Source organism: Aulostomus chinensis, chromosome 23 (genome assembly GCF_037954235.1).
Source record: "Aulostomus chinensis isolate RoL2024-O1b breed Wild chromosome 23, RoL_Achi_v1.0, whole genome shotgun sequence".
Lineage (NCBI taxonomy): Eukaryota > Metazoa > Chordata > Actinopteri > Syngnathiformes > Aulostomidae > Aulostomus > Aulostomus chinensis.
Genome location: NC_141342.1, coordinates 3,180,459 through 3,206,593, shown reverse-complemented (window position 1 = coordinate 3,206,593; position 26,135 = coordinate 3,180,459). Strand labels below are relative to the sequence as shown.

Sequence of the window (26,135 nt, the reverse complement as noted above, 5' to 3'; positions counted from 1 at the left end):
TAAAATCGTGGCTGCTACTGAGCCACGCCAGCTTGACTGGTAGCTGAGGCGTCCATATCGGTGAAAGCACGGCGAGGACAAGTGTGTGAGCCAGGCTGGAAGCATGTGAGGGCTTTGTGTGCACGGAAGGCTGATATATAATGATTTTCTTTTCCATGTTTTTGTGTGTGTGTGTGTGTGTGTGTGTGTGTGTGTGTGTGTGCGCGTGTGTGCGTGTTTACTCCCAGGTATGATCGTAATAAGCTCCTTTTGAAGGAAATACACAATATCCAATATGTGTCCTGCATGAACCCCACCGCTGGCAGCTTCACCATCAATCCTCGTCTTCAGGTACACAACACACACACACACACGCACACACACACACCCTTCACATTTTGTTCCACTGATTATGAAACTTGATGCTCCATGTGCTCTGCTTGCTCGTGTTACTGTAGACAGTATTTGAGTTTTTTTTGGTGTGGAAAAATGACAACATTGTTTGTGTTTGTGTGTCATTCATTTGTCCATTCATTCGTTCGCAAAGCCATTCACGCACAGTTAATTGGATTTTGGCACAACCAGATAGAAAAGTGATTTACTCAACATGATAGTGGGTCCAGACCTTTGAATCTGCCAACTCCACTGAGTTTTCTGATTCCTCTGGCATTCTGACATGAAGCAGCAGTTGAAATGTGATGAATCCTGCAAGCACACAGCAGACAAACACTGTTATAATTGTCAAGCTGTTTGGTGTGTCATCTTAATATCATTCGACATCATTGTTGTTGTTTTAGCGCCACTCTTAAAACCTCATTAAACACAGTATGTTGGTGTGACTACAAATCAGTGTTGACTGTGAAAATGATGTTAAATTCAGGTTGCATTAACTCGACTGTTGTTCTCCTCTTTGATATTGGTGCTTTTGTAAATATGCGGCCTGATGATGCATCTGGCCAGTGGAGTGAACAGAATTCAACTGTCAGTGGTGTATTTTGAGGGGTTAACCCATACAAAAATGTCCATTGTCGTTTTGATCATCTCTTTTAGGTTTGTTCCACAGAAAGAATCCTTTACAATTGAATATATCCCTTTAAAAAGTTTTCAGAAGACACAAGTTGTTATCACTGTTACATCAATAAACCAGTATTAATCAGTTTCTTCTGTGTCGGGGTGTCTATAGATATGGGTTGTTAAAATACCATGTGTCTTTAATTATCTCCTCGATTAAATTTGACTGTATTTCAAAGAGAGGATTTGTGGTTCATACAAAGTTCAAATTTTTTCAGATATTCTATGAAATTATTACACAAAAAACTCTTTTTTCATTTATTTAAGGGCTAAACATTGTAATTGAATTGGAATCGTGAATTGATTTATTTATTTATTTTTACTATTTTTTTAATCCCAAAGGTTGTCATGCCTTAACCGTTTCATGAAAATTGAGCTATTAAAATTTGTTGAATTATTTGACAATTTACCACAGTAGCAAGAAGTCAGAGAAGAGACATTGTAGTACACACTGATGTTACATTTTGGAGGGCTCTTTTTTTTCAGCCAGCCTCTTCCTCATGACACTGAGGAAGAGTGTGTGCAGTAGCAGGTGACTGCACTTTAGCAGGCAGGTTTTTTAACTGGTTTCATTTGCATGCAATCATTGTTGGTCTTTGTGAACTATTGTGTCGACTACAGAGGACTTATTTTTGCCCTGCACAGCAAACACTTGACTGCTTGATTAGTGATGAGCAACATGCCGCCATGTTTCTGCCATCTCTCTCTCCACAGCGCCACTTCTCGGTCTTTGCCCTGTCTTTTCCTGGAGCCGAGGCCCTCAGCACCATTTACACCTCCATCTTGTCGCAGCACCTGCGAGGGGAAGGCTTCAGCGCCTCCCTACAGAAGAGCTGCTCCGCCTTGGTCCAGTTAGCCCTGGCTCTGCACCTGCGTGTCTCCTCCACCTTCCTCCCCACCGCCGTCAAGTTCCACTACATCTTCAACCTACGTGACCTCTCCAATATATTCCAGGTGGCACACAGCTGGCAAATGTACTAGAAGGCATTATGCATGTAGATGAGCAACCTCAGGTTAATCTTTTCACATTGTAATGTCAGAAGTCAACTATCCTATCATCCCTTTCTCCCTCTCAAGCAAAAACTTTGATTCATTCTCCTTTTCTGTGGCTCTGCTTCCCATGTGGAAAGAGCCAATCTTCTGTCACTAATTTCTCATTTAAATGATTATTGATTTAAGAGCTGGGTCTGAAAGCTAGAAATAAGTCTGAAATATAGAATGGATTTGCACTTCCACGGGTGTTAGCGATGATTTAATGTATTTTAATGAATATAATATTAGAGCATGAAAGCTGTCCAGGGAGAAGCTTTTGCGGCAATATTTCTGTCAAAATATTCCACGGCTTCGCGGAGGGCAGGCTCCCTCATTTAACACACTTCTTTGTATAATTAATGCTTTAAGCCACTCAGCTATAGGACCTCCATTTTTCATCATTCCATCTGGGAGTTTACAAAGGTAGCTATGATTTATAAGAATACAAAGGTGCATTGTGCTATTTCATAGGCACTTTCTTAAATTGTAGAACAGTGACTTTAATTGTTTATAGATCGTACTTAGGTTCATAAAAAAGACACATAGAAAGCAGAGACTAGTGTGTCAAATATGCAAACACACATTAAAATGAGTAGAAAATCAGGAAATTAAACACAGAGGGGAATAAGAAACCCGACAAAAGTTAAGAAAGGGCAGGGAGGTCAAACAATACTCCAACTCGAGCACTAAGCTAGTGAGCTTTGTGAGGCTGCACTGTGGCACAGCGGTGCTGCGGAGTCCCTCTCACCCCTCTCAAAACACCCACCAACATCAGGCTTTTGTCTGCAATAGGAACAGGTTTAAGCAGCATTCACTCCCAGGTCAAATGACGCTGCAGTAGACACGGATATCGCCTCCAGCTTTGATCAGCATGATCTAAACACACAACATGGGTGAACGGTTCACCACCAGCCACATACAAGGAGCAGTGGATGGGTGTTTTAACATCCAACATGGATGTTGACTTTGAAAAACAGACTGGAGCCAAAAATGGAAAATTGACACCAAAAATGCCATCACTACCCTCCATGCTGCTGCAGCTACGACCACGCGGGTTGTTTTCTCAATCTTGTTGGCAGAGTTCTACGTTGGTAGTTATTTGTTTCGAATGGGACGCCGATCTGTTGTCTTTTTTTAGTGACTGTGCCTGTGCTTAAAAACCTGCGTGTGTGTCCAGTGGGGACCAAGATGATACTTTTTCAATGTTTGAAAAGTTGTTAATAAGCATTAATAGTAGTTCATTAATGCTTAGTTATATATACAGGATGATTGCTGAATAGGCATATATCATCATTTATTATTCCATCCTTTCTTCACTCCAGCTCTACTAATGATGTGTTCCATGATGTCTGACTCACGGAAGCAGGAGCATTATACTCACTCGCCAGCACAATAACTTTCATTATCTTCTAATTTCCTGGATTTCAGTTTTTCCCCTCATCATATCATTGTTCACAAATGTTTCTGTTCAGTAAATCCTTTAGTTTATAATTACGCTTTTTTTTTTCATTTTTACACGTCCTTTTTTCTTTTCCATGCAACCACCTATCCTTTTAATTTTCGCCCAGTTCCTTCACTTAACCCTTACCTGTATTTTTTCAACCTTTACCAGCTATGTTAGATATTCACTCCGTGATCTACCTCTGACCTGAAATGTTATGCAGTTGTATCTCCAGTACGTAGCAAGATCAGCTGTCTTCTGTATCATTTCCCTTGGTCTAGGTGCCGAGGCTACCTAAGCCCATAAACCTCTGTTACTCCACATGGACCTCCTCTGTGCTTCCGTCTTTGCTGTAACCTGTAAGGTTAACATGAACACCATTAGTAAATGACTATTAGACACATTAGTGAACTGTAAACCAGCTGGTAACTATGCAATACCTAAATGGAATAAATCCTTTTTGCAAAGTAGGTGTGCATGATATTGGATCTTTTGCCAGGATCCGATATGATGATTTTTTTTTTCTCCCTAATTTGGTTGATAACCATTATTTACACTTCAGTGTTATCCGTATGAAAATAAATGAAGATGACATTTCTATACAGATGAACACATGTAAAATTGTGAATGTTAAAAAGCTTTCTTTGTATAATTTCCATAACATTCCTAATCCTTAATGACAGATAATAAGCTAAGTTGAAAATACTTGAGCAAAATCGGCCATCAGAGCGATACTTATATATTCCAAACATGACAAATATTTGCTCATACCTATAATGTGCCAATATTTCAGTGCATCCCTCTTGCAAAGCGTTACCTACAGTTTTCGTGGCAAAATTCCAGCGTGAGTTGGTTGCACTTTGACATCAGACGTAAAGCTGAAGCCCTTAATGACCCCTCCAACTTACCCTCCAGACCTTTGATTACATTTCTCTGCAGCGTAAACCCCTGAAGCCAAAGTTGAAGAAGCTATTCGATGTGCCCGCTCTGTTGAGCTCCTTGTATTTTAAGTGGTCTGCAGAGTGCAACTATATGTCAGATAGCCACAGAGAGGAAACACTGTCAAAGCTTCCTCTTCGTTCCTCTCCCCACCCTGAGAGAATATAAAGAAAAGCCAGAGAGGGAGACCTGGAGCTTGTTTGAAATTTTCTTTGGCTTACGTATTCAGCTCCTGCCTGTAACACTTCTGGACAGCTGGGAAGAGGTTAGCAGCCTCACAGCTCTGCCTCAGCTGTAATTCCCACACCCTACCTCTGCTTTTGCACCTTCAGAGGCTGGAAAGTATCTTGTGTGACAGTACAAATGTCTCCTCTAATTTTCCAGCATGAGACCTAAATGGTTGGCACTTCGGTGTTTACCAGTCTGACGTTTCAGATGTTCGCCTCAGCTGAAATAATTAGGGACTTTTGTGATTCACTTCTTTTTATTATTTTGCTTTGTTTTGGAAGCCGGGAAGCTGAGCTCAGAGGCACTGTGTGAGGCTGCAACGCACCTTTCAAAGGTGTTTTTAAATGTGACAAATGAGCCAGGTACAGACAAGACTCAAGGCTGCATCTTTATGAGAATATTGTTGATGGTGTTTGTAGACTAAATTCTCAGGTTAGGGCTTTTTGTGGAATAGCAAGTACCCTTTTTTCTCCAGCACTCCCTCACTGCTAATTTACTTTCTTTTTTCTCCTCCATAGTTTCAGTAAACTTTCTCCAGGTGTTGGGCGATGATCAGGCCCTGTGGATGTTAAATTAGACGTATTGTAAGTGAAGTACAGTCGCCAAATTCCACTAATAGGGCAGAACAAACAGTTCAGCATCCGACTGGGAGCATTGTCAAAGAGCTCTGTTCGCCAGTGTTTGTTCTCTGCCATGACCAACGGGCATATCTGCAGGCCTGTCTCCTCCACATCAGCCTAAATGAGCTCCTTGAAAGCTCGAGAGGCAAGAAAGGAGATGTGGGGCCAAGATGGAGTGAAAGAGGAGGACAAGAATGAGAGTACATGAGACTTACGATGCAGAGACTCTGAAGCCGAACCGCACTGAGTGCACGATATGTCTGTATGATGTTCTGTGGATAGTCAGCATTTGTTCGAGAAAGGTAGGAAGTATTTGGGGCTCAGAGCAGCTGTCAGGCTACAAGGAAAGCATGCCCGCCGCAGACAGACAGACAGACAGACAGACAGAAACACCCAGAACTCTCTAATCCCGCTCCTCTGAGGCGAACGCAGCAATGAAGGATCAAGGACAGAGAGGATGAGATAGTCTGTCAAAATCGTCTGGATAGGAGAAAAGTTCTCTCTCCTGAGTTTGTTAGCACTTTGGCGGCGGTCCGATTGGTATGACAAACAGCTGAGGCGTCGGACTCTTATATGGAGGTACCATAGGGGGCTTTGCACAGGATAGACGTGTCACAGAGCGGTCGACTGTCAGAACCACCGCTCGACACTTTGCATTGTGGACTAATCGTTCATCTGTGGTTCTGTCAGCTCCGACAGCTCATTCTGCCGTGTCAGTGATTGAGGCAATAAATCAATACAAGTGTAAACTTTGTCCAGCCTGTGGACATTGGTTTGTGTTGGGAGAGATCGCTGCAGGAGTTTTACAAGTTATATCATGTATCAAGATGAACATTTGATGCATCATCTAAGCTTTCTCAGGGTTTAGGAGATGGTCCTTTACAACCAATCATAGGTTTGTGAGAAGGATGAGTGTCTTTATGCCATCTTAAATAAACTGAACTGGCCTCATTTATGCCATCTTGAACCAAAGGTATGAAGTCCAGGTGCTTTCAGGGCATGTCCATGCCGTTCAGATTAAACGGTGGCCGCAGGTTTAGCACAAAGTGCAAAGGGATTGTTATTAGTCTCTAGAATATTTGTGGGTGTGTTTTGTCCTGTGGCAGGTGTGTGTGCACCTCACTTTATCACTATTTAAATAGTTTATGCAGCGAGTGTGACACAAAACTTGTATTTATTTATTTATCAGGAACACCTCTCACTTGTCTGTTTTAGAAGCTCAATGCTGAGCTCATTTTTTCCTGCAAAGTTTCCTTTGTACTCAGGATTTTCTGTCCCATCAAGTTGATAACTTTTGCTGGTGAAATGTCCAATGAAAACAGCCTCTCCAATAATAAAGAACAACATACATCACTGCGTAAAGATTTAAATCATCAGTGACTCCATGCTACATAAATATAGATGAAGTCTAAAGGAGAGACACATCAGCCACTTGTGCTGCAGACCTGAAAGCACGTGGACCCTGAAGTGACGCTGACGTGATGTTCTCAGTAATCATCTTGGCAATGTTCTGTGGTCCTCTTCTGCATATTTGGACTGATTTGTGGCCCTGTGTGTGTAAAAAATAGCGTTTGTGTCTTGTGCATCTGCCTGTGTTGGACCAGACCACTGTTTGATCATTGTACCCTTCAATAGCAGGAAAAACTGTGTAGTAGACTTTAGACCTGGTTTTTATTGGTCAGTGGTGGAAAAGCTTCGTACTGCCCTGATATAGGAATGCACCAACATTGCACCTGGACACATACTCATAATAGTGGGTGGTGGATGAGGAATGATACGCCAAGCTTTGCATTTTACCTGGGTCTTTAAGTTATTGAAGAGAAAATAAGACCCCATAAGAAATCGATCAGGTTGTAACTGCACTCAAGCCTTTAAAGGGTGACAGGATATGATATATATCCCAAGACGCATCGACCAATCATTTGTTTTTAGGAGTATTACTCAACTATTAGATTAAAGCAAGCACGAATGGCCGGGCTCAGATTTTGTTTCATGCCAGAATGACAGCATTAGACAATGAAATGGAGTATAAAAAGGCAGATCCATTAAAAGTCAAAGGATTAGAGGATTCACTCACACTTGAGGAAAACATCTTGACTTTTGTACATCTAAAGTGGCAGCAATAATTCAGGCTTAGTCTGAATCTTCAATACACATATCCTCCTGACGAACCACACACCCAGGCCCACCTTCCATCTGCACCATTACACAGTGGATTTAGCAGCCAATTGTCACATTCAGTGGGCTCAGATATGAAGGGAGATCGGATTTAGCTGGCTCTACCCCCAGAGATGATTCTGTTGATTGGAATAAGTTCTGGGGCTGGAAACACACAACATCTGCTTGCCTCTGTCTCTGCCTCCTGACAATGCTCAGAGGGGAACAAACAGAGCCTGGGCGCCCCTTCATCCCCTTCCTCATTCTGCACAGCACCTGTTACGTGACGCTCCTGGATTGTGCAGAGTTCCACCTGGCTGCTCGGTGATCAGCCCAGTGGGAAAGCCCTCATGTTGCACCGGCCCCCTCTAGAGACGTGGGTGAAACTGGGATGGAGCCTGCGATAAATCCGTAAACGGTTTCGATTTACATCCCAATTTCTCTCGATCCTGTCTTCATGCACCAGTCCCCCACCCCATACTGTGCTGATATAGTTTATTCCTGGTAGCCCTGGTATATATTATACTGGTGCCATCTAGGTTGGACGCTCTTGCGAGGGATATTGCCGCCCATGTACATACAGTCAACATTGAATAAGAACAGTGCTATGTAAGCAGCATTTTCTGATGACCTTAACCTGAATAAGGTTGCAGTTGGAGTGAGCAACAACCAGACTACTACGTGGAGTTTTCTGTTAAATCAGTGTAAAAGTAGTTGCTGTGAGCGTGAAGTAAATCCGCTCAGTCACTTTACACAGCAACCAAACCAGTGACGGCAGGTCTTTCAACTCCATTGGCATTTACAATGAAGAGAACCGCTCAAGTATCTCTCTACTTATGTCTTGTATTGCTTTCTGAACAAAGGTTGTACAATCAAATCAATCATCTATGGCCTCCTGTGTTTTCTCTCCAAATCCATTGCTTCTCATTAGGTTTGCTGGATAGTTGGACATGTTGTTTTTAGGGCTCGACAGATATTTTGGCCATTATCGGCCTGTCATGGGCCTGTCATAGATGTATCATGTCGGTTTGTGTTTTCAATGTGTCGATATTTAAAAAAAAAAAAAAAACTGTCTTTAAAGCACATAAAATGCAGAAAACCATGCCAAAAGTTGTGTGTCCAGCAGAAAGTGTCTGCAGGCAGAGCACAGCAGCTGGATCCATTTTTATTGGTCAGTAGTTGACTATATATGAGTTTATTTGTTGGTTTTTTTAAGTTCATTAAGTTTATTTTACGATTTCATTTTGGTCTTTGATCATGTATGACAATGTTAATTTTTTGTCACAAAGCAAGTTACTTAAATAGGGCGGCACAGTGGTGCAGTGGTCAGCACTGTCACCTCACAGGAAGAAGGTTCCTGATTCGAGTCCCGGCTCCGGCACAGGATCTTTCTGTGTGAGTCTGCATGTTCTGCATCTCCCTGTTCCTGTGTGGGTTCTCTCTGGTACTCCAGCTCCTGCTTCTCTCAGACTGAGTGAAGTCATGAGTAGGCTGAAGCTAGAATGCTGCTACAGTCTGGTCTTAGTTAGATCTAGTTTAACAGTTGGTTCTTGCTCAGGGGCACCTTGAGGTGAGGGAGGGGCTTGCATTACTGCCACTGACACCATTCACGCAAAGCCACCTCGACATTTGTAACTTTGAAAAAAGTATCTCAGCAACTAGAAGATGGATTACTAAGAAATGTAACACAGATGTTCATGTTCCCCATGTGATTGAATTATAATAGCTTTTTATTTCACACCATCTGGCCTAAATGTAATTGTTTCAATAGTTTGGAAATCTCCCATCAGCCTCAGCTGCACCTGTGTTCAGTGCTAATTAGCGCACATGCTAAATTAAAAAGATGAACATTATACCTGCTAAACACGAGCACTTTACCGTTGTCACTGTGAAGTACTTGTTGGCATTTAGCACTCAAATAGCATGAATGTAGTATTATTTGAAAGGAAACATTGTCTGGAAGCATCTCAGTCCCATCCATCGTCTGTCCTTGATTTTTCCTAATTCTTCTGTCTGTCACCTGCCCACACACATATCTTCACATTCAGCAGTACTTCTGAGACAGTGAGATGAAAGGAAAGCGCTGTCGTTATTTACAGAGCTTCTCTGACACGCCTACTAACAGCTTGCCCACTCAATATCCATTGATTCACCCACAGCGACTGTGCTGTGTTTATGGGCCAAATCTGCCTCTGGAATGAAACACTAAGCCTCCCTCGCTCCCCTCTTTGCCCAGGGCATTCTCTTCTGTACTGCTGAGTGTCTGAAAGCCCCTCTGGACTTGCTGAAAATCTACCTGCACGAGTCCAACCGGGTCTACAGAGACAAGCTTGTGGAGGAGCAGGACTTCCAGGACTTTGATAAGCTGCAGGCGGACACAGTGAAAAAGTTCTACGAGGTGAGAGTTTTAGAAAGTTCAGCGGAGAGAGACAAGAAAGGGAGGATGGTGGGAAGGTGGGGGAAATCATTAAGCTGCCTGCTCTGTGTCTGGACCTGGACATCAGTGGCCAACCCAGTGAGGAGAAAGAGGAGAAAAAGCAATGCTGGGGGAGGAGGTGGAGGGCGAGGAGAGGCTTGTAGGGAATATTAATCAGTGTGGTATGGGGGTCTGGCTGTCAGGCCCGGTGCTGTCAGCCCAGCAAATTGGAAAACATTTTAATGGTTTTCTGTCCACTGCTCGCCTCACTACACTCTCTGGCTCCATCACATGAACCCTAGTCATGCCACAATGAAGAACCTGACAGTATATGTGTACATACACCCACAGAAAGAAGGAGAGAAGAAGAATGTTCCTCACTCTAGAATATATTATCCAGAGTTGGCACCTTCTGTAAACCTGTGACAGTTTGCCCCTGTGCCACAGAGCAATATGTAGCATGTTCCAGCTATTTTTACATGCAAACAAGAAACTCTGTAGAGAGTTTTACATCGCTTGTATAAAAATGAGGACTGCGCCGGAACACTATAAAGATGTGAATTTGTACCAAAATCCTCCTTCATCACACCCACTGCTGCTTTATAGCAGGGGAAGTTAGCAGGGAAAACAAGCTTCCCTAAGAGACACAGAATCTCTCCAGTGAAATATTCAGAGGCCCAACAGTTGCCAGAGTGAAAATGAACTAGGTCACCCTCTGTGCAGCTGTGATATTCAGCTGTGTCCCTGTCCAGACTGTTTAGGCTTAACACTAATGTTATGCTGACATGGGTAGTGTGGGTCTGTATGTTTACCATTGTATGTGGATATGTGTTTGTGTGTGCGTGTGTGTCCTTCCCTCCCCGAGGACATGGAAGAGACTTTGGAGCAGACCAGGGAGATGAACCTATACTGCCACTTTGCCCGTGGGCTGGGGGAGGCCAGGTACATGCCGGCCGACTCCTGGAGCAGCCTCAATAAAACCTTGCTGGAGGCTCTGGACAGCTACAATGAGGTCAACGCCACCCTAAACCTGGTGCTGTTTGAGGACGCCATGGCTCACATGTGAGTGGAAGTTTGCAAACACCCAGGGACAGTGTGGGGAAACTAAAGAAAAATTGGCTTTGGCAGGTTCTTGATTGTCTGTCAATGAAATCAACTGGTTGTCCAGGTATTTTAGGATTCCATTTTACAAACTGTCAAAAGCAGTGACAGGAAACTGGAAAACATCTTGCAGCGTGACACTGAACAAAAGAACACAAGAGAGCTTCGATTGTTGAATATATTCATTCATGCAGTTAACTATTAGCTCTTGTGCTAATTTATTTCGAGTCAATGAAAATGACAATGATTCGTTTTCTAAATGAAAACTTTAATCACATTTGGTCTTCTATCACTGTCTACACCAGCTCATTAACACTGCTTTAATCAATATAATAATATCAACAATTGATCAGATGTACAATGTGAAAGATGCTGCTTGGAGCAACATTATCAGAGAGACGTACTGCAGAGTTACAGCTCTCAACTTCATGGTCTTGTTTCAGTCCCACAGCTCTCACCACCCTGAATTCCAGTAGTAGAAGTAGACAAATTTAGCTGCTTGATGAAGAACTGAATGGGAAATGGAGCACCTGTACAGACTATTGAAGCCTCATTAAAGTCCTATTTCACTAAAATGTGCGTTTCACCTTTCAAATACTCACAAGATAGATATCTTGGGCTCAAAATAGGGTTTTTTTCACTACTGCATAAGTTTTTTTGTGACTACTGAATGCAGAGACAGCCACGCATATTTAGCTTGGTGCTAATGACACCACATAGACACCAACCATAAATAACAGAGCTGTCCAAATTGTCTGTTTATCCAGTGAAATATAGTCAAGTATAACCCATGTCTTTTATCCAACTATATGCTCAGAAATGAACACTGGTTTGAGCTTGAAACAAACCATAACCTCTCCAGTTATGGTCACCAGTTATCATATTCACTTTAACCAATCTGCTCACCCTCGGCAACGCCTGACTTCGAGAGTTGGCGTTTGTTTTAGGCTCAGATCAAAGTGTTGGTGCTTAATAAAGAAGATCTTTGTGAACTTAGTTTGTGACCATGGTTTAGCTTCAAGCTAAATATATGTGGCTGGCTCTTTCTGCCCTCTGGAGTCCAAAAATGAAATGCAGGAGTGAGCAAAATTCTTTGTGAGCTCAAAAGACAAAATTCCTTTGGATGAATTATCATGTCAAGCCTGATTTTAATACATGTGTTGATGATTACTGTACACAATTACCACGTAATAGCACTTACACAAAATTAGGACCTTGTGTGACGTGTAACATCAAGGTGGAGCAGTTTTTTTAATATTTTTGTTTTTTCAATATAAATCATTCAGAGCAGCTTCTCACTCACTCACTCACTTCTAAGCCCCTGACACATTTCTAGCCCAGTCCAATTCCTCAGGTATGTCAAATATTGGACGTGAATTCTTGAGGTGGACACAAACACAACTCCAAATGAATGCTGATAAGTCTCTGTGTCTGCTGGACATCAATTTAGACTTGCAAACACATCCACCAATATCAACTTTATAAATGTCAGCGTTGTATTTAAAGCTTGTGGTGTCCCCCCAGTGGCCAAACAAACGGAGGAATCCAGGATGAAAGATGATTTGCCGTTTTAACTCTTTTGTAAAAGCAGGTGATGGGTGAAGGGAGGTGTGTGTAGTGTGCATTCTGCAGCTGGGCATGAATATGTTCTTAGTAATTTGATACTCAAGATAAGAAAGCTGGCTGCATGAGATAATATTTAATTGATTACCAGCCGTGGCAGGGTGAGGCTGGTATTGTTTCCGCCTAGTAAGCCTGTGTGTGTGTGAGTGTCATGTTAAAATGGAGCCGGAGACTCCCACAGTCACAAGAACAAGCGTGGAGGTGGTTTTGAGTACCGTGAGTGTGATCTATGACTGCATTCGTGTTTTTTCAGGCAATGACGGAACCAACTAACTCCACCATGTGTGATGAGTTTTCCAAATACTTTTGTTTGTAAATTTGCCTCGTTGTTGAAGTTTTGAGTCAGGAGTGGAATGCTGACCAACTGACGTAAAAACAGCTCTGCAAAGGAGTGTGAGGAGGAGGAGCAGATGGCCTGGTGGAATAGAGAAGGACCTCCACCTCACAACAGCGCACAAGGACAAGAAAAATAGGTGCTGAATTTTAGCTTTGACAATTAAGAAGCGAGAGAAAACTGCTTCTTTTCTGAAAGTTATCGGCCCCAAAAAAGGATGGTAGCAGGTAACACCCGTGATACAAAATCTGGAAAATTCAAAGCAGCATCATAAAGTTATGGTAGTCTTTGAGTCATCATATGTCAATGTTCATGTTTATCACTCGCTTTCGGAAATACACAGCACTGCAGTTCTTCATTACTTTAATCACCATCAAAACTTGTTGGCTGCACCAAACCCAGACAGAATGAGTCCAAACGACAAATCTTTGAGAAGAAAAACACGACAATGAAAAAAGTTCCTGAACTATTACACAGCCAAGTGCAAAATTGCTCTCTCTTGAGGAAGTCTCAACAAAGCCTGCACACTGCGGAAAACAGAAACTTTACAGAAACATTTTCTTCACGTATTTCTTCAGGAGTACATCAACAAAAAGTGTCCCTATGGAAACATAAACCACAAAAATAGTTCTTCCCTGGGCGTAAATCAGTATAAATCCTCTGTAAAACCCATGTACACATAAACATTAACCAATAACTAAATATTCATTGCATTTAATGTTTTTTGTCATCCTTGTTGTCATACAGACCCAGCAAGAATGATTCTATTTTTTAAATGCAAAGTATTAATTTTAGGACCGTCTTGATGCCTTTATTACTTATGATTCCCTTCTTTGAAAAGTCTTCAGTAAGGATGGTTCTCAGCCAGTTCTTAAGAAAAGATAGGATGTTTTTTTTAATACAGTTTAGGTTGGCATGATTTGGAGGAAGAGTTAACATCTATGAATGGAAGACTCGCCGGTTTGATCCTCGCCTCCCCAGGTGACTGTGGCAGAGTGTCACTGACACTGAACCCCTAATCATTTCTGGTGAGTTGGCAGCTTCCACCATCTGTGTGTGAACGGGTCAGTGAGGAAACATTAAGTACTTTGAATGCCTATATAATGATTGTATAAAAGGAGTCTATTTACCATTTGGAAGCATGCTTCTGCAATACCACTAAGCACTAAATGTCATTTAAACTTTAAACAAGCTTACATTGGGTGATGCTAACTGTGATTAAGTGGAATCATTCTGTACTACGTCAAGGCCGCCCTTGGCGGAAGAGGCACACTTTGGCATGGCGAAGTTGCAAAAGCACCTGCGTAGTATGTTGACAGCACCCAGAGCCTAAATGTAACGAGCAATTTTGAAGTAAATGGACTCAATTTTATAGAGCACTTTTCTACCTTAGTGGCACTCAAAGCGCTTTACAGTGTCGTCTCATTCACCCATTCACACACACACTCACTCACTGATGGTGGAGGCTGCCATGCAAGCCAGCCAACCTACTCATCAGGAGCAATTATGGGTTCAGTATCTTGCTCAAGGACACTTTGACATGGTCACCGGGGTCGAGGATCGAACCAGCGACCCTTCGGTTGCTGGACGGCCACTCTACCCCTGAGCCATGCCGCCCACAAGTATGATGAGGTCACAATAATTTTTTAATAATAGTTTTGCCTTATGTGTCTTTTGGGCGGCACGGTGGTGCAGTGGTCAGCACTGTTGCCTCGCAGCAAGAAGGTTCCAGGTTCAAGTCCCGGCTCAGGCACGGGGTCTTTCTGTGTGAGTCTCCATGTTCTCCCTGTACCTGTGTGGGTTCTCTCTGATACTCCAGCTTCCTCCACAGTCCAAAGACATCAAGAGGGGACCAGGTTAATTGGATGTTTTAAATTGACCGTAGGTGTGACTGTGAGAGGCAATGGTTGTCTGTCTATATGTGATGGACTGGCAACCTGTCCAGGGTGACCCCTGCCTCTCGCCCGCAGGCAGCTGGGATCGGCTTCAGCCCCCCCGCGGCCCTTAACAGGATAAGCAGAAGAAAATGGATGAGTGAATGTGTCTTTTTCCTATTTGCTTGCTCGCTGTATGTTAAACTTAGTAGCGAAACTGGATCAGGCCCTCACACACAGCTCATGGATGACACTGATATGAGCGCAGGGGTGGGGAGGGAGGTCATATGTACCCCAGCATTGTAGAAGGTAACCATGCAAAGTGTGAGTGTACTTTTGGATGAAGTAGAATTTCCTTCTGTTTCTGCACTCAGGCCTCTGACACATTTTCATTTCAAGCTAGAAAACTTTGCAGGTGTTTAATTGAGATCAAAACATCAGCCAGTTTAAAAGTGGGTGTTGTCTGACCTTAAGCATTAAGTACTCATGTGCCAACGTAGTTAGTACTTAGCAGGAAGGAGTTGACTGATCAGTTGAGAGTCAGTTGAAGGGTAAGCATTAATAGGAGCTGAAGTGTTCGACCTGAAATTAGTTGAGATGCAGTTTCTGAGAGCCATTTGAATTCCATCCCTGGAAGAGAGAATTGTCACTTCGTGTGTTGCTGGAGCCACTTGAGGTTGCATTTGACTTGTAATAGAGCAGAAATCTTGAAAGCAGTTAATATCTGCCTGCTGATGTTCAAGTGTAAGATTAAAAATAAAATGCTTCCTGCTCTAAAATAGGAAAGACAGCACAGACCTCCACCGAGGCTGATGGGAAAGAAACTGTATTAAATGGAGATGTCCAAAAGATTTTAGTTTTCTGCTTTAAATACTGTGAATATTGACTTCCTTTCTTCATTCGGGACAAACTTCTGAGTAGATCTCACAATAACCACAAGAGGAAAAAGTCAGATGTGTGAATAAGGGGAGTGACAGCAGTCAAATTATTTGCATCCAATTTAAATGAATCAGTTTGTAATTGACACACTAGAATTCAGGCCTGAAGCTTGTCTACAGCAGTGAAATGTTGACTGCTTGTATATGTGAATGAACCAGCGTGATGTACTTTAAGTAGTAGCAGCCAGCAGTATTGAAGCAGAGAGAAACTCCTGTTTGCTTGTCTTCTGCTGTTTGCCATATGAGTCAGCGATCATCTTCATCCAGCTTACCTTTTATCTCTCACCCTTCCACTGATTCCTCCCTCATGCCGCTCCTCCGACTGTCTGCACCTTCACATGAAGCTGCCGTATAAATCGAATCCTGGAGTCTCCACGGGGGAATGCTCTGCTGGTTGGAGTGGGCGGCAGCGGCAAGCAGAGTCTGACCCGACTGGCTGCCTTCATCTCCAGCCTGGAGGTTTTCCAGATCACCTTGAGAAAAGGCTACAGCATCGCTGACCTCAAGGTATACAGACATGTATAACAAGAGTGTAAAACACTCATCTGAGCATGTCAATTAGTCCTATATTCAGCCTTAGAAAGTTCTGTTTTGTTTAGATTCAACCATGGAGGTGTATCTGTTAGAAATGTAGACATAATCCTACCATAATATACAACTGATAATCCACTCAGTAACCTGGCAGTGCCAGCATAAATCTTTCGTCCTCCCTCCATGTACCACTCACTCTTTCTCTCCTTGTATCACCCAGAGTGACCTGGCATCCCTCTACATCAAAGCTGGCGTGAAGAATATTGGCACCGTGTTCCTAATGACTGATGCCCAAGTGGCAGACGAGAAGTTCCTCGTTCTGGTCAACGATCTGTTGGCATCAGGTAACAGCAGGCTTCACTAATTACTGCCTGTCATGTTTGTACAAGAGACAAGTGGCTTTGGTTTGCCACAGCAACAAATCGTTGCCGTGCCATTTCTGCAGTATTAATCATCATCTACAAGCCATCATCACACTCACATCTAGACATTCACTGAACGCTTGAAATCCATCACTGAGATAAAGTACATATGTTGGCAGTAATCAATTCAAACAGTATGCTTGTATAGCACAAAAAGCTACATATAGTGGCTAATATTAGCTAATTAGCATCTGAGTGGCAACTGTAAACTCGAGGAAATATTACTCTGACACCCAAATGAAGCTTCTGTTTAAAATGAATGCGTGAATTGTTTGTCCAACAGCAGAGAACGCTTTAATCAAGGTGGATACATTTGGGCCAATAAAATTTGATTTATTTTATGTCGTGTCAGTGCACACCATGACAGTTGTGACCGGTCTGCCTCACAGTGCAACATAATCTATGTCCCGATAATTCCTACCTCCTCTTGCATGTATTTCAGCAAATATCACCATTGTTCAAGTGTTGTCAGTTCCAACTCCAAAACTGTTTGCTCCGTTTCAGCCACCATTGTTGGACGAAGACACAAAAAGTTCAATGTAGCTGCATAGAAGGGCAGCGAAACCAAGCCAGACAAATGCAGAAGTACAGGAGTCTATAGGCCCACGCACAACTATAAGTCAAACTTGACTCCCACATTGTACTAACACTGTACAAGCACACATGACCAAAACTTCTTCCCCACCCATTGAAACCGTTTCTGTAATATTACAAACATTATTGACTTTTAGCTCCTTTTAACCTCTAAAAGTCTGACCTGGATGAGTCTTTGCAGGTAGAATCAATGGACCTTCATGACAAAAAGTTTCAAACTGTTTTTATTCTGCAGAAAACATATGAAAAAGTAACATTTTCCAAGTTGCAGTAAGAGTGTTGTTCATGGTAAACAACTAATAAAACAGCTGGGACAGAGGAGACCCAAAAATAGATTTTTAACATGAGCTAGACCCAGTTGGCAAAAAATTCAGCCTTTTGTTTTCTCAAATATGGACAAATGGTTGAAATGATTTCACCCCACACCCGTCATTGCAACAGAAACGCTCATTGCGAGACCTGACTGTGGAAACCATCAGCTCCAGAACCTCCAGTGTTGTATCTCACAGGGCAAACATTCATGCTAACAGGCCTAACGTAGCCACTGGTTATGTTAGCACCATCCGTAGAAGTAGATACTCAACAGGGGGGTGAATGTGTTTGGGGCGTCGATGGATGAACCAATGCTTTGGAGTTACTGTGTAAAATCAGCATAAATCAGTGGTAGTCTTCCCCTCAGTAACATGGATCGTTCCCCTCTTCAAGGAGAGATTCTTGACCTGTTCCCTGACGACGAGGTGGAGAGCATCATTGGCAGCGTGAGGGCAGAGGTGCGCGGCTTGGGATTGATGGATACGAGAGAAAACTGCTGGAAGTTCTTCATCGACCGGGTTCGCAGACAGCTCAAGGTGAGCGAATCAAATAGTCAGACAAGTACAGTACAAAGAGCTATGTGTTGTTTGTTGCTGTGAACCTCACAACTAATGAGCCAGAGAAAGTTGTTCTCAGGGGCCCTCCATGGGGGGAAAGTTTGTCCTTTATCTGGCTTGTAGAAGTGCATCTATATTTGAATCCTTCCTTGTCTTAATATAGCGTGATACCTCACACCCTATTTATGATTCCAAAAAGTCATCATCACTGGATAAACATCTGTTTTTTCGATGAAGCCTCTCCCGAGACAATTTTCCTCCTTGACATTTCAGAATGCTTTCAGGGGCGGTGGACGTTGTCATAAATCATTGGCAGGAGCAGAAAAGCCACCGTTTAGCTGCAGATAATTTTACCGATGTTTAACCGCTTTGTTCCCCCTGGGGAAAAAGGGATTCTGGGGGAGTTGCTTATCCTGTCATTAATACAGTATGCCCACATCCTCTACTCCCACCTTGTTTCCCAGCTCCAACCTCCCTTGGTTGCAGAGTGAATTAATGAGGAAGGTAATCCCACGGGTACGGGCTTACACTTGTAAAGAGTGGATTTCTAAATATTCTGAACTGTCTGTCTGGGTGGGAGTGGGCATAATCTCGTTTATCCTTTGTAGGAAACATGTTCAGAGCGTGGAGAGCTGGAACTCAAGTCTGCACACCCCACCAGAAATGTTGATCATCAGTACGAGCATTCCTCGGAGAGGAAAATCAGGTGTCAATTTGACTGAGCTTGGAAATCATAATAGTTTTAAAACATGAAATTTACTGAGGTGCACAGTACTGGAAAACAGTCTTTCTCAGTTCAGAACTTTTAAGTGAGTAACATAGCAGCTCAATTATTTTCCAATCAATTCAAACTCTTGCTTGTAAAATATCTGAAAATTTGAAAAATGACCTCCATACCCAGATACTGATGTGTCATATTCAGATTGTTGTTTGGGGCCAACGAACCCAACATGTTCTCTCATAGAGGAGCAACCCTTATCATTTCATTAGAAAGGCAGCCATTCATTTAGTTACAGTATGTTTGAAATACGATCGGCAATCCTCGAAGCTCATTTGACTGTTTGAGTTAACTTTATTGTGTGTTTACGGCAGAACCAAAACACAACCATGCTGTAGGTAGTTCGTTTTTCCGCTCTAATCAAAGTTTGTGGATTCCCGCTAACAGCTGCATGATGTGGATTATATCAGATAATGCGCTTGAATTTGTATAGTTTTAAGAATAACTTTTTTTTTAAACTGAGTGCTTTTCAAGCAACTCAGATACGCTTTACATGAATTAGATAGCACCTCTTCCCCTTCTTTCCTTTCTCCTGATTCGCCAGCTTTCAGAAATGGGGCTGTGCTTGTACTGTCTGGAGAACATGACCATATATAGATGTTCCTACATACATGTGTATATAAATGTTCTCCTTGTTATTGGAAACTTTTAATAAGGACATCTGGCATTATAAGCTCATATTGGACAGAAAATAAAGAAAAGCACGGTAACTTCCTGTTGAAATGATTAGACTGAGCATTCCTGATTAAAGCAGCGCGTTGAGGCTGTAGTGTGTCAAAGAAGTTGTGAGTTGACAATCACCAGCAGGGTCTTTGAGTTTGCCTTCTGAATGTTTGTCTCTGTAACCGGCTGCTAGGGAACATCTGGCTGAGCCCCTCAACAAGCCAGCTGTTCGTCTCCAACATTGACGATCAGTCTGATGTAGCCCGGAGCTCCCCCCACTCACTTTTAATTCACATGCTTGCTGGAGGCTTTATTTGCTTAATGATGTCGCTGAAAATAATGAATTCACACTTTCGCATTCTTCCCCCTGACCGTGGAGACTTGTAGAATCTGAGACTGTCTGTGACTTCAGCTGTAGTAGCAGGGACAAAAGATGACCAGCACAGCGCATAATATATTTGACCTTTGTGTGTTGTGTGTGTGTCATGTGTGTGTGTATGCATCGCAGGTGGCTTTGTGTTTCTCTCCGGTCGGTAGTAAACTGAGGGTTCGCAGCAGGAAATTTCCCGCTGTAGTCAACTGCACAGCCATCGACTGGTTCCACGAGTGGCCGAAGGAGGCGCTGGAATCAGTCAGCTTTCGATTCCTGCAGGAGGTCGACAATATTGATGTGAGAACAACTCATACTTTCACCCAGTTTGACCTGATGCAACTTGTTTGTTGTCTACATTTAAGCCATGCTGGGCAGTCCTTTTAGGTGCTTTTACAAAATATTTAATGAACAGCAGGACAAAGGTGAGTCATTTTTCATAGAACCCAAAAGTCTAAGCTTTTTGGGGGCATGCTTCATGTTTCTGTTACAGAGGTGGGGAAATTTTAGTTGTTTTTCTTATTTTATTTTTTTAGTGCTTGCTGACAATTCTATAAAGGTTTTTAGGAAAACAAAACCCAAGTTTGAGGAGGTTATTTGAAATACAGTAAGTAAGTATGTAGGTGTAAATGAGTACCCAAATGATAATATACACACGTTAATGTCTACATATATCTCACAGTATGTCAAATGTCCTACAGTGTGACACCATGAATGTTTGATTATTTCAAAAGTAGACTTGGAAATTTGAATTTGGAGTCTCAGGAAATCTTGCTTTCCTACCAAATGTGATCTAACCAGCCATGAGCTCTGTTTCCTGCAGCCCAAAGTGAAGCAGTCTGTCAGTAAATTCATGGCATACGTCCACTTGAGCGTCAATCAGGCGTCTAAGGAGTACCTGGCTAATGAACGGCGCTACAACTACACCACACCCAAGTCTTTCCTGGAACAGATCAAGTTGTATCGCAGTCTGCTGGGCCAGAAGAGCAAAGACCTGACCAGCAAGATGGAGCGGCTGGAGAACGGCCTGCAGAAGCTTAACAGCACCTCTGCTCAGGTACTCACCTTCAACTCTTCATCACCGTTCATTGTGTTGTCACTGTGGATGAACTGGACTGGGCTGAGGTTTACACAACTGTTGTTCTCTCTGAAACTGCCGTATGTCGCCAAATCAAAGCTGGTTGTTGATTACTGTTCGAGGTGAGAGAGGGAGTCGAGTCCACCCTGAGAGGGAGAGTGCCAGCAGGCTCTCGTGCTTTTTTAGGTGGCCGATCCAAATTGTGAGAACAGATGAAAACAAAGAAGCTTCATACATAGATATGAGCAAATTATCAAAGAGGGGGTTACAAATGAAGGCCAGGCCCCTCTGGCTTTAGGTAAAAGGAAGGTCCCAGGAACGGAGAAATGTGATATATAGAGTGCAGTGGAGCTCTTCCTAAATCATTTTTATGTCCTAGAATTCTTAGAACCAAAGCCAGGCTAAGATTGAATTCTTTATCATGAAAAAAGATGATTCCTACTGGATTCTACATTTATGCCAACATTCGCAAGTTATCCAACTTTTGTCCGAGCACTTTATGCATCTATTGATGTATGATGACCCTGAGGTTAAGCAGTTACTCACTTTCCTACGATCAAGAAATATAGATTCCAGTATATTACACTCGTAGACTAAATTTGGGGTTATGACCCAAACATAATGGAGCATAAGGGACCATAAAAAAATTAATAACATGAATAATAAGGAAAACAAATCATTTTCTTGTGCTACATGCTCCAAAACACAAGTTGAACGAGATCTTCCACTGAAGTGCTTTCATATTTATTGCAAGGGATGTTGATTAATGAAAAATGTATCACTTCCATCCACATTTGCTTTACATTTCCTCTGAGTTCCACAGAACTGTTAGCCTTGGAACAGCAATTTTTGCTATCTAAGCTAGCTGCCAGTTTATTATTATTAATATGATACTGCACCCAAGACAGATGAAATTGCACTCACAATTTTTTCCCTTCCTGTTTTTCTTCTGCATGACTTGACATGCAGAGAGAGACATCCATGTATACTGCAGCTATCCATCACCAGTATTTTCAACCTGTTCCTATGTGGCTGGCTCGTCATTACATCATTTTATATAGATGTGAGAAAATATCTACTGTTGACAGAAACAAAAACTATGTCTAATATATCGCCTATGTGACATTTCTCAAAAATATTGTTCCAAATTAGCTGTGCATGTAGTATTAAAACTAAACTGACATAAGGTGTATAACAAGGATTAGGAATAGTAACATGGTAGTGGTACTGATACCAAACACACTGTGGGCTGTCATCCTTGTTTACTCGTTCTAGAAATGGGATCTCTCTCGAGGTGCTGGACTTGACAAGACCATAACAGGAGACACCTCACTGATCCATACATGCAGTTGAACATGCGCAAGGTTTTGGTTAGAATTGCTGTTTTGTTTCCTACAGGCTGGAACCAGATGTAGATGTAACCAGAAACATAAGCAACAATGAAAATGAGGTTCATTACCAAGAAAAAGGACATACACACACACACACACACACACATATATATATATATATATATATATATGCAAATTGTATTTTTTCTCTGATTTTCCTAAATAGTCAATGCAAATGACAGTTAGTGTAATTTTCAAGTCATCAACCGTTGTATTGAACAAACCTCCCAGTGATTACAGTATTATTTTTTAAAATTAAAAAAACTGAAAATGCACTGTTCCAAATTATTATGCACAACATAGTTTCAAATAATTGTATAGGTTTTAAAGAAGTGCAAATGGTCATTTGTTGAATTTACAGCATTCGTAGATCATATTTACCAAAATCAAAAGCTATTTTAATCAAAATCATCTTCACAGGCCAGGTTACATGTTAGCATCGGAATCCTTCTGTGATATCGCCTTCACAATTCTTGTATCCATTGAATTTGTCAGTTTTTGGAGAGTCTCAGTTTGAATTTCTGTGCAGGCTGTCAGAATGGCCTCCCAGAGCTGCTGTTCTGATGCTAACTGCCTCCCACCCTCATAGATCTTTTGCTTGAGGACGATCCAAAGGTTCTCAATAGGGTTGAGGTCAGGAAAGGATGGGGGCCACACCATCAGTTTCTCTCCATTGTCCTGTTATGCCCATAACAGCCAATGACAGGGGTATTCTTAGCAGCTTGAGATGGTGCGTTGTCAAGCATGAGGATGATTTTGCTACGGAAGGCACAGCTCTTCTTTTTGTACCATGGAAGAAAGTGTTCCGTCAGAAACTCTGTATACCTTGCAGAGGTCATTTTCTCACCTTCAGGGACCTTAAAGGGGCCTACCAGCTCTCTTCTCATGATTCCAGCCCAAAACATGACTCCGCCACCTCCTTGCTGACATCGCAGCCTTATTTGGACATGGTGGCCATCCACCAGCGATCCACTACTCCATCCATCTGGACCATCCAGGGTTGCATGGCACTCATCAGGAAAGAAAACTGTTTGAAAATTAGTCTTCATGTATTTCTGGGCCCACTGCAACTGTTTCTGCTTATGAGCGTTGGTCAGGGGTGGCCGAATTATAAGTTTACACACAACAGCAAGCCTCTTGAGGATCTTTCACCTTGAGGCAGCATCAAATACCTGTTTGCTGGTTTGTAACAGCATTTCAGCTGCTGCTCTCTTTATCTGACGCATTTGTGTGGCAGAAACCTTCCTTATTATGCCTTTATCTGCACAAACCTGTCTGTGCTCTGAATCAGCCACAAATTTCTTCTCAGTACGATGATCATGCTTAAGTTTTCGTAAAATATCCAAAGTTTTCATACCTTGTCCAAGGCATTTCGTGCTTTTTGGCAGCAGAGAGATCCTTTTTCTTTCCCGTACTGCTGGAAAACTGTGACCTGCTTAATAATTTGAAACATCCTTCTTAAGTACTTTTCTACTGATTTGGCTCACCTGGCAAAAGTTTATGTCACAGGTGTCTGAGATTGATTTCAATGATCCAAAGAGCCCTGAAATACAATACCATCCCTGAGTTTAATTAAAAAACAAAAAATTAAATGTTTATGACACTTGAATCCAATTTGCATAATCATTTTGGATGGAACACGGTGTATACATATACATATATATATATATATATATATATATATATATATATATATATATATATATATATATATATACATATATATATATATGTATATATATATATATATATATATATATATATATATATATATATATATATATATACACACACACACACAAGCACACTCAGTCTCCCTATATGAATAGAAAAATACCTGTTTAACTTTTTCAAATGTCAACACTTTGCAGATGGGAACTATATGAATAATGCAGAGCACCAGGTCTATGTGTGAAGCAGCCCTAATTACAGTGGGTCTTCTATGCTGTGCTAGTGAATGGAAAACAACCCATATCCACACACATTTTTTTTTCTCTTACATAACATGCACCCCCACTGCTTTGCATACCCACCTGCACAAAAGGGCACACATGTATAAACACACCTTATAGTGGCATCAGAGTGTTGAAAGATTGCTCTGTTTGCTGCAGGAAGGAGCCAACGCACATACTGTATGAGCTGTGTGGTGATCGAGGAGGCTTCTAATTAGAGAGCATACCCTTTACAGCAGCAAGCCACCATTAATGCACCCCCTGTTAGTTAGATCATCCATACTACTAGAAGTACTGTTATTTAACATTCAGTGCAAGAGGATGTGGAGCTCACCAGGGGCTGCTGTGGTCGTGATAAAGAAGGACCAGAAGGGTTAAAACAACAGTGTGTTTGTGTGTGTGTGTGTGTGTGTGTGTGTGTGTGTGTGTGTGTATGTGTGTGGGGTGGGGGGATGACACTGTAGGGTATGCTGTTCGAGTGTATGAGTCATCCACTCCCCAAAGGACAGATTAATTCTGTTTTTTTCTCCCTACAGTTTTGTAGAGGTTGTGTCCTACCTTTAACTGGTTTATTCTTCGTTAGTATCTGTTTTGCACGCACCCACTTGTGATTCCTGGGTGAGATGATAATATTACCAGTCCTAATGTTAGCATAGGTAGCACTGGAGGAAGTACTCCAAATTTGTAGACAAACTGGAGTAGAAATATTTGGGCATTTATTACAAGGGGTGTAAATCCTCTTGGTGCGATTCTCCTTTTATTCTTTGAGCCAAATTGCAGCTCCAGACTTTGATTGTCTTTGATTCACTTATAGTGTCCACACACAAAATGAGAAACAGAGCAAACTATGATCAAACAGGACCTGGGCGGCATGGCTCAGCGTGGGCGGCATGGCTCAGCGTGGGGTCGCTGGTTCGATCCCCGACCCCGGTGACCATGTCAAAGTGTCCTTGAGCAAGATACTGAACCCATAATTGCTCCTGATAAGTAGGTTGGCGCCTTGCATGGCAGCGTCCACCATCAGTGTGTGAGTGTGTGTGTGAATGGGTGAATGAGATGACACTGTAAAGCGCTTTGAGTGCCGCTAAGGTAGAAAAGTGCTATGTAAAATTGAGTCCATTTACCATTTAGCAAACTATGATCAAACAGGACCTGACATAGGCCTGGTACATGTCTATAACACATGGATTACACACCCAGGGCCCTGCTTTAAGCATGGCGCAAGCTGGTGCTCAGTCATCATTATTAGTTTCAAGCCAACACAAATGATGGGCACATCAATCAGATGAGCACATGAGTTGCATTGTAATGTGTAGTGTAGTGTAGTGTGGTACTATTAATGCCTGAATATGTGGAAACAATGGTCACCACCTTCTCTCAGGCCTGCTTCACCTCTGTTGGCTTGGGTAGATTCCTGCTGGTCCGTTACATAGACATAAGACGTGCATGCGTCTTCCTCCATACAGGGGCTGAGTACTCCATAGATGCTGATACGGTCCAGGGCACCTCAGACCTAGTAAAACTGCCAGCAAGCGATCCACCGCACAACGGCAAGGCCGGCAACCAACCCCAGCCCAACCACCATGTTGGGAGGAGGACCACCCCCCAAGAGCATCGACCAGGGCCCCAGGCCTGCAACGGTGCAGTCAGCAAAGGAGGCAGCACTGGGCCCACTCACCGCCCCAGCTGCCCCCCCATCCCAACATGGGTGCAGTACATCTTCATGCACTCCCC

The 26,135-nt window shown here is 42.4% G+C and overlaps 1 protein-coding gene across 5 annotated transcripts in view; it reads left to right on the top strand.

Annotated features, from left to right (window-relative positions):
- Nucleotides 1-26,135, top strand: part of dnah9 (dynein, axonemal, heavy chain 9) — a 175,913-nt gene that overhangs the window by 71,537 nt on the left and 78,241 nt on the right. For all 5 annotated transcript variants that reach the window (XR_015111651.1, XR_015111652.1, XM_086196258.1 and 2 more), the window contains exons 46-54: nt 228-330; nt 1,765-2,004; nt 9,704-9,865; nt 10,749-10,945; nt 16,098-16,260; nt 16,505-16,628; nt 18,006-18,148; nt 20,119-20,280; nt 20,804-21,037. Coding sequence is in view for 3 of the 5 variants with exons in the window: in XM_086196258.1 (XP_086052384.1) it covers nt 228-330; nt 1,765-2,004; nt 9,704-9,865; nt 10,749-10,945; nt 16,098-16,260; nt 16,505-16,628; nt 18,006-18,148; nt 20,119-20,280; nt 20,804-21,037 (1,528 nt within the window). In the remaining 2 variants the exon portion in view is untranslated. The remainder of the gene's footprint in view (nt 1-227; nt 331-1,764; nt 2,005-9,703; nt 9,866-10,748; nt 10,946-16,097; nt 16,261-16,504; nt 16,629-18,005; nt 18,149-20,118; nt 20,281-20,803; nt 21,038-26,135) is intronic.